The sequence below is a fragment of the Chelonia mydas genome, chromosome 10 (assembly GCF_015237465.2).
Source record: "Chelonia mydas isolate rCheMyd1 chromosome 10, rCheMyd1.pri.v2, whole genome shotgun sequence".
Classification (NCBI taxonomy): Eukaryota; Metazoa; Chordata; order Testudines; family Cheloniidae; genus Chelonia; species Chelonia mydas.
In genome coordinates, this window is record NC_051250.2 from 4702910 (window position 1) to 4711861 (window position 8952).

The 8952-nt window shown below is 44.1% G+C and overlaps 1 protein-coding gene across 1 annotated transcript; it reads right to left on the reverse strand.

Moving 5' to 3' along the window:
• Positions 1-509: 509 nt before the first annotated feature.
• LOC122462011 (mesothelin-like protein) lies at positions 510-5510 on the reverse strand. Its single transcript, XM_043524028.1, has 5 exons — positions 5392-5510; positions 4684-4820; positions 2674-2768; positions 1151-1340; positions 510-526 (listed from the first exon to the last, which is right to left on the reverse strand). The coding sequence occupies exons 1-5, from the start codon at positions 5457-5459 to the stop codon at positions 510-512; spliced, it is 507 nt and encodes a 168-aa protein (XP_043379963.1). The 5' UTR covers positions 5460-5510.
• Between the last annotated feature and the right edge of the window lie 3442 nt (positions 5511-8952).

Consider the following 8952-nt stretch of genomic DNA (forward strand, 5'->3'; position numbering starts at 1 on the left):
AAATGACATGTATTACTAATGATCATTAGCATGCGAAGAATAACAACACTTAATTATAATTATTTAGGACCTGATTCTGAAAACACTGTTGTGGGTAGTGCTTCTAACTGTCAATAGTCCTAATGAAGTTTGCAGGATTAGGCATGTATTTTGCATTTATTTAAGCACCTTACCAACGGCAGTGCTGACTGTGATGATGGTAGGGTAATGGAATAATGTATTATCAAACAGAAATTAAATGCTCCACTTTTTTACATTTCATTCATTTAAGAACACTGAGACATATATACATTGAATGTAACCGTGCCAATTAGATAAATCATTGTAATTCACCGTCCCCCCAGAATATTACTATTTAATATTTGGCAAATATTGATACAGCCTACAAGAAAGCAGTTAACACCAAGGGGAAGAGCATGCAATAGAAAAGCTGGAACACGTGGTCTTTTGCATATGTCGTTGCTCTTCCGGGTATGTGAGGTGCTGAAAGAAAAATTTTAAAAATCGCATCAGTTCTGTTGCATTTCTGCAGGCAATAAATCCCTTCAATTCAAGGCTTTAACTGCCATACCTCCTTATATGTGTCCCATAACCACCATTTGAAAAACATTCTAATAGATCTATTGAGATGTAAAATAGATTTCCAAGGAACGGGGTGAAAACCATCTCCTGAGTCATTTTAAAACTAGACCTGCAAACCACTGGAGAATATGGTATGGGACAATCCTGACTGTGTGATAGACTAGATATAATCTGATAGGGCTTTTCAATCTCTGATTCCTACAATATTTTCAACAAACTAATATTTAAAGTCCTGATCCTACAATGAGCAGACCCCACTGCAAGATCAGGACCTAACATCTCTCTCATATCATAACCTAGTACTCTGCCCCACAAACTGAACTGAATGTATGAGAGAATCTACCTTCGGTGAATTAATTTTAAATCCTCCCCCCCTCTACGTGTTATGTACCAATTAAGGGTAATCTTATAGTTCTACTGTACAAAATATATGAAAGTTAAGCCTGTGATATGCATCTGCATCACAGGTGAACTTTTATTTATCAGCATTAGGTACAGCTCAGTGAATAGCTTTTTGAGGCATATATTTCACGAGTACCCTTGGCTCTTTTGTCGTGAATTTGCTTACCTGATGGAATATCTATAAAACCGTTAGGTGGCTTGTCTGGGAGTCCAGCTACAAGAAGGAGTCCTAAAGAATTCACCTCTGATTGGTTGTGTGCCTGGGTCCAAGCTTTCACCACAGGGTCATCAGCTAAATTGTTCAACTCTGGGAGATTAGCTCCTAGCAAATCTTTCAGATTTTGAGAGCTTAATTTCTACAGCCGAAAAGAAATAAAAATAGGTACATTAATGTGAAATAATTCCAAGCTGCTTACAGAAAAGTTACATAATGGCAGACTGACAACATCAGCTAAGGTTTCTTGCTCAGCTCTGCCAACGTCCCTCTACCAACCTAGTTCTGGGCTCCCTACCTACAGATCTGCTAATGCACCTCACTTCTGCCCTACAATAGCCCCTGCTACTCCAGTGCTCCTCACTACTAAAACACCTGCAGCACCCCCTATGTGGGAGACTACTCTGACTTAGAGTCTGTTTTGTCCTTCAATCCTGTGCAACGAAAATCTCGACCCTTCGTTGAGACAATTCTGGCCTTCCTGTATGCAGAGAACAGCTGAGCTATGTAGTGGGTTAATTAAACCATCAGCATGCCTTGGCTGATTTTTGACTACTGCAGTTTTACATTATTTCTGCACTTAAATGCAAAACTGATCAAATATTTTGTTGGTTTAAAATTTAAAACCAAACGAAGGTACCTACAGCTCAAGGCAGATAACAGGTTTAGATAAGAGATCTGTCTGGAGTTCTTGTCTAATCCTCTGGCGATGGCAATATACACACAATGTGCAAAGTCTATGCAGATAAGCAAAAAGATAGATGACTGGAAAATGTCAGTGTGCAAGGAGTTCATGCTACCCCGAGGAGGCTTAGAGAAGGACGATGAGAATGACTGAGGGCATAAAAAACCCTCCTTTCTTCTGAAGAGAGAGAGAGAGAGAGAAAAGGAAATACTTTTTCACACACTGTTTAATTCGACAGCATAGCTCATTGCCACAGAATGTCCTTGAGGCCAAGAAATGAGCAAGATTCAAAAAGGGGTTAGACATTAATATAGCTAAGAATATCCAGAATTGTCATAATTAATGAGAACAAACATTTTGGAAGGGATGTTAAACTTCATGCTTCAGAGCTTAAGCGACTCCCTGACTATTAGAGAGCAGGATGAGACCTAATGTCGGGGGCAGGCTACCCCACAGCTTCCTGCTACAGAGTTCTTACATCTTCCTCTGCAGCATCTGGTGCTGACCCCTGCTGGAGACAGGACACTGGGCTAAATGGACATTGAGTCTGATCCAGACTGGCAGTTACTATGTAGTCACATGTGACAATGGGGCCTGCTTAGTCCCCAATCCTGAAATCTAGGAAAGATTCTCATTTCAATCACTGCTTTTCTCTTGCAGTCAATGGGAGTCTTGTCTAAAAACTGCCGGGTCAGGAGTGACATTTTTGTTCTCTCAGGAAAAAGCACTGGCAGAGCAAGCAGTGCTGATGGATTATTAATTGCTATTCCCGATGGAAAACGCCACCCACCTGGACTTCATCTGGGTTGAGGACTGTAAATGTGGCTACGTCCATGACAGGATAACCAGAAGCAAATTTGATCAGATCCTTGGTTGGGGCTCCGCCTTTAAAGAAGAAAAGCAGAAGCTGTGTCTAGCTGCCAAGATCCCACAAAACCTTCCCATCCCATTTTGTGTCGTTGAACCATAGAGTCGTACAGTTTCAGGCCTGACAGGCCCACCAGATCATCTAGGCTTACGCCTGTATATTACAGGCAAATAAACAACACTTCTGCACCTAGCCCAGCAGCCCTCAGGAGACTAAACTGTTGTGTGCAACAGGCGGGAGCGAGGGGTGCCAGTACCTGTCGCTGTTTTTACATCACATCATAAAGTGGCGCAGTAATTCAGGCGGCTCAACAACACGGTATGAATGTGTCTGGAGCCAACATTTTCCTCCTCTTAAAAAGTGTGTGTAAAAGCTGGTGCCTCTGGAATGTTTTCATGCTAACTCTGCCGCCTTGATCCTGCCCGCTTCTGCAGGTAGCCGCAGAGGCAAAGCCCACCACTGCCACGAAACAGGAAATTAGATGCAGTCAGTGATGCCATGACCAGCCGCACACGAGGCCAAATTTTAGATGGTAGATAATCGCTTGTGTGCACGTGCACAACAAAACGGTGCTGTTCATTGGTATCCCCCTGCACATCCATGCGAGGCCTAGCTGTACATACGCACTACTGCTCGGGGTGGGTTCTGCGCTTCTCAGATACTGAACATGGTCAGCACCACTAAAAGGCTCAAACTATTTAAAGGGATATGACCTTATTCCTATCTGCTACAACGTCCAATCTTGATTAAAAATCTTCAAATGCTGGACAATTCACCACATACCTGGGTAAATAGTTCCAGTGGTTAAATGCCCTCACTGTTAAAAATATCATATTTCTAGTCTGAATTTGTCTAGCTTCAGGTTCCAGCCATTAAATCTCATTATTAGGGTGACCAGATGTCCCATTTTTAAAGGGACACTCCCATTTTTGGGGACTTTTTCTTCTGTAGGTGCCTGTTACCCCCCCACCCCCGTCCTGTTTTTTCACAGTTGCTATCTGGTCACCCTACTTATTATGCTTTTGTCTGCTAGAGTGAAGAGCCCTCTAGTATCAGAGATTCTCTTCCCAAGTATGTCAAGACACCCCTTAACCTTCTAGTCATTTCTTGTCCTTCTAAATCAGGCACTTGTGCATTAAAATCACCGCAGGGGCACTTAAAAACCCATTTTCCCACACCAGTGCCTAGTTTGCACACACCACCATGGTGAATGAACACAGGCCTATGTGCCCCAAACTCCCACAGTCACTTTGAAAATGTGGCCCATCTCCTAAGAAAATGCAAGGTGACACATTGTCTATATTTCCTGACGGATGCAATTAGCTGTGATGATGATAGTAGTCAGTCACATTGCTGACTGCAATTCTTAATCACCTTTTTCCCCGCGAGGCACAGGTGGGGGAGTGGTTCCTTTCAGAGCCACCAGGTATTCCTCCTCTAGCTTCTATTTACTGACCCCCTCCACAAGTGGTCCTTATGTGGTAAGGCCTGACCTATCTCATCCCTCCCTTAAGTGCTGCTCTCTAGACTCTCCTTCCTTCTCCCCCAGGATACATTGACACTGCAAAGAAACATCTGTGGTGCTGAGCCTCAGAGCCCAGGTCAGCTGACATAGATTCATGGGCTGGAGCCCGGACTCTGAAACCCAGCAAGGGGAGAGGGTCTCGGAGCCTGGGCTGCAGCCTGAGCGGGAACGTCTCCGCTGCTATGTTTAGCCCTGCAGAGCCCTGTGAGTTGGAGTCAATTGCCCCGGGCTCTGAGACTCAGCATCGTGGGTTTTTCTTTGTTATGTAGACGTACCTGCAGAAGCCAAATGCACTGCCCCAAATGGCAAAGGCCCGAGCTGGAGTCTCTCAGCCCTCCACACGGGGCACACTGAGCTACTGCCGACCTGCCTCTTTCAGCCCTGCCAGCATCAACAGTGGGACTCACCAATGGCAGGCTTCAGCAGCTGGTAGTAGGCGTCTGGAGAGCTCTGGTTCTCCTCGTAAGCAGCTCTCAGCTGGCTATAGAGGAGGTTCTTCTGGCGCTGAGAACACAGCGAGGTATTCATGGGCCTGCTGGTCTCTCTGGAGAGGAAGTGTTTTAGAGATGTACCTTTTGTATTTGTCAACGTTTTAGCAATCAGCATGTGCATAGCTGGGTGAAATACACCCTGACAAAACCAAAACCCTGGCAGAGGAAGGCTGGTCCAGTGGTTAGGGCACTAACCTGCATTTAGGAGGCCCAGGTTCAATTCCCAGCTTTGCCACAGACCCCCTCTATGACCTTGGGCAAGTCACTCAGACTGTCGGTGCCCCTGCACAATGGGGATAACAGCATTGCCCTGCCTCACAGGGCTCTTGTAATGGCACAGCAGAAGAAACTCGGGGTCCTAGATAGGAAAGAGGCTGCATAATGCCCTGCCTTTCTCCCTCTCCCCAAACTGCTGGTGAGCCCTCCCCTGGGGCTTGTGACTGTCAGAAGGAGACTATCAGAATTTGTACAACACCAACGAATCCTCCTGAGCTCTTGCCCAGTCCGAGCTACAAAGAAGCAAGTCCTAAGTGTAGATATCTTGATCCACTATTAAAAGAAGAAAGAAAGAAAGAACCCTCTTACCCCGAATGTGTCTAGTGGTTAAAAGATTCACAAAGATACCTGATGGCCTCACTGCTGATTGCTTTTATCTGAGTATCTTCCAAAGCACAGATGTGTGGAGCTAGCATTGTGAGTATTGTTCCATCAAACCGATTGCCATTAGCTTCTAGAGGCCGAGTGACCAGAGACTTAACCTGCAGGTATGACAGTTAGGGTAAACCGATGAGTGTTAAAAAAATACATTAATTTAAATTTTAAAATTGCACTTGGTGACACCCATTCAAGTAATTTAAGATAATGTTCATCTCTATCACCTGACCCATTGCCACATCAAAACATTTCTTTTATAGTAAGTGCTAAATCAACAAGACATTTTAAGACAAAGAAAAATCTGCCTTGGGTCTCAAGTTTATTCCCACAATTCTGCTTTTCCGCCAGTATTTTAAATCCCCTTTTCCCAGATTTCTATAGGTGTCTCTTGACCTCCATTTATACTCACTGCTACCATCATGTTCCAGTATAGCTGATTCCATGTATTTATCACCCTGTGATTGAAAGATCTGTGTCTGAGATCCACAGTGGCTTTTAATTTCCTAATGTTCTGATTAAAGTCTCCACTTAAAACAGGAGTGTACTTTTCTTTATCATCTTTATTGGTATCTGTTTATACTTTTGAAACATTCCCTTTTGTGGCCTCTTCTTTGCCAATCAGAATAAGACTGTTTCCTTTAATCTCATGTTCGAGAATCTGGGAGACCCCATATCATTTTGGTTTCCCTACATTGCACCTTTTCTAATGTAATAACCTCCTTCGAGTGGAAGCCCCCTAGCTCTGCAAACAGTTCCCCGGATGGAGCCAGACAAGTAACAAGATCACTGTTTCCAGGGCAATAGCAATCTCTGTTCAGTAGAATGCTGTGTCCAGTACTGCATACAATATACTCCGTGTGTGTGTGTGTGTGGAGGTGTCACAATGTTTAGGGAGCAACAGTATCCACTTTTTAATCACTGATTTATTTTTTTAATTAGTGTCCTAACAGCACTTGTCATGTTTTGCTCACATGTGTCTTACCTTTGGGAGATCCTGTTGCCATGATGTTCCTGTCAATAGGGCTGATAAAGTCTCGGCTGTAGTGATATTCCAGTTAGCTATTTCAGCTGTGGTATACATCCTGGCTATGTTTCCTAATAGTGGAAGATAGTCTTCAGGCAGCGTGCCAAAGATCTGTTTGTAGCACAAAATACAGTGAGCAGACGGGCAGCATATGCCTGCGTTGTTTCAGTGCACACACTTCTCAAATGGATATGAAGCTAATGTGTACAAGAAGATCTACTGAAGTGTGCAGGATTCACTGACATTGATTCAAAATCCAGTGGGTAAACAGGTGGATTTGATACACCTTCCTAAGTTTCCAAATCCACCATCAGTAGTCACAGTCGTGTGTTTTATTTTTAATGGCTCATGTTTTTTGTTGAACTTCTTATGAACTGATTCCTGAATCCTGATGCAATATCCTAACCGTGTTTAAGGGGAAGGGAGTGGTAAGAGCTGGGGATGTGGTATCAGGACTTTTGGGTTCTATTCCCGGTCCTGATACAGGGAGTGACTTTTGGCCAAAATTTTCAAACATGGGTGTTCAAAGTTCGGCACTACATAGGTGGCTTGACTTTTCAGAGGTGCTGAGAGCACGCAGGTCTCATAGACTTCCAAGAAATTATAAGCGCTCAGGCCCCCTGAGAATCAGGCCAATTATTGTTTATGAAATTTGGCCTAAAACACTCAGCATTGGTGTCCCCATCTGTAAAATGAAGCTAGGAGTGTTATGAGACTTAGAGCACATTGCAAACATTAATGAATTAAGATCTTCGCTGGAAAGGTGCTGTAGATATGGAAAATGTCCTTGTTAGAGTCAGTGAACTGACAATATTGAAAAGTGAAAACCCAAACAACCCCCTCAAAAGCCATCCTTCAAAGTTACCCTTTTGCCCCAACAAGTCCTCCTCCGCATATCTCACCCAATCTGTTCCAGATTCTACGCTACCTTGTCCAGTTTCAGTTTTAGCACTTGAAGGAGAGGGTCCTGAAATTCCATCTTCCCCAAAGTTTCCAAATTGTTTCTCAGCACATCATCAGGCAGGCAAGCATCCAGATCACTGCTGGATGTGTACTTGGAAGCTAGAAGGTCTCTCTGCTTCACCACTACTTCTGTTGTCAATGGAGTTCTTGTGCAGTCTGCTTGGGAGAAAGAGATACCATTAAAATATCTAGTGTATTTTTTGCCTTCATTCCACTCTGTGCAAATATCTCCCAGCATGACATTTCGGAGAGCTTCGGGCTAGAATCATGGTGGAGGCAGTACATTCAGCCCTTTGGGGAGGGGGAAGCAGCATATGTTGTGACACCGCTTCTGATGTGGCCATTTCATCCAGAGGGATTCACATGGAGCCTTTTGGAGGCATTGGGGGAAGAGAGGAAGGAGAAGCAAAGGAGGAGAGACCCATAGCTGTAACCTGTGCTGACCTTCCACCGTACTGGATGGAAGTTAATTGGCAGCATCAGATTCCATTCTAAGATCTTGTGTATCTACTGAGCAGGAGCTGGCATTTCCTGAGAAGATGCAGCTGTGGTACATGAGAGCAGAGGAGAAAGGGAGATTAGACTAGAGGAAATGAGACCTAGCCAACTCAGGGCATATCACACACAGTACGTACTTGCAGCTCGTTTTTGCCGCTGAGGGTTTGCAAGCTGTTTCAGAATATAGGTGAATTGGTTCCTATTCCAGGTCTTCAACTGGCTCAAGAAATCAGGGAAAAATTGTGTCTTCTCTGTCTGGTTAGGAAGAAAAGAACTTTATGGAAAGGCAGCTGCTGGGATAGGTATATTGGGGTTTTTAGGAGGTCTGGAGAAATGGTTTTCAGTTTCCTAATCCATCCTCTTTTAAACTGATTGCAATATTCCTACATTTTACTCTGTAACTTCACAGAACTGTGCAGAAACTGTAGGAACAGGTATATGAAGCTCCCAGCTTATATTAGATCACTAATAATGGCACCAATACTTAGCCCGGATGGGCTCTATATATTTAAAATTTCAACTACCTGGGTCTCACAACACCCCTGTAGGTTAACACACGGAGCAGAGAGACAGAGGATAAGTGACTTGCCCAGAGCCTTACAGCAAATCATGGTCAGAGTCAGGGTTACAACCCAGGAGTTTCTGTCACCTGGTCCCATGCTCAATCCATTAGGTCATGCTGCTTCTCCTGACATACACTAGACATAGGGCTGATGTTCCATAGCAGTACAGTACCTCTGCGATCCTTTGAAGTGTACTGCTCGTCAGGCCACTGGCAAGAATACCCATGTCTGTCAGGGTGCTGACTGTCCATGTTGAAGGTGATCTGAGAAGGAAAGAGGTGTATTTTGTATATGCCCTGAGCTTATCAAAACATCCTCGTGCTAATGATGTGATCACTCAGTGCAGGAAGGGAAATGAAAATGCATCTCATGCCCGATGCAACGCGTCTGCAGAGACATAACAGAAACCCGATGATGCCTGCACGTCAATCAGGAGAGCTCGGACAAAAGGCACTATACAAGGGAAGACTATTCCTTTCAGTT

Excerpts from the sequence above, each read along its gene's own strand:
- LOC122462011 (XM_043524028.1), bottom strand. The coding sequence starts at position 5,459 with ATGCTAGCTCCACACATCTGTGCTTTGGAAGATACTCAGATAAAAGCA. Across the intron at positions 4,821-5,391 it reads ATCAGCAGTGAGGCCATCAG|AGAGACCAGCAGGCCCATGA; the intron begins GTATCTTTGTGA and ends CTTCCTCTCCAG. Across the intron at positions 2,769-4,683 it reads GCTGCTGAAGCCTGCCATTG|GCGGAGCCCCAACCAAGGAT; the intron begins GTGAGTCCCACT and ends TCTTCTTTAAAG.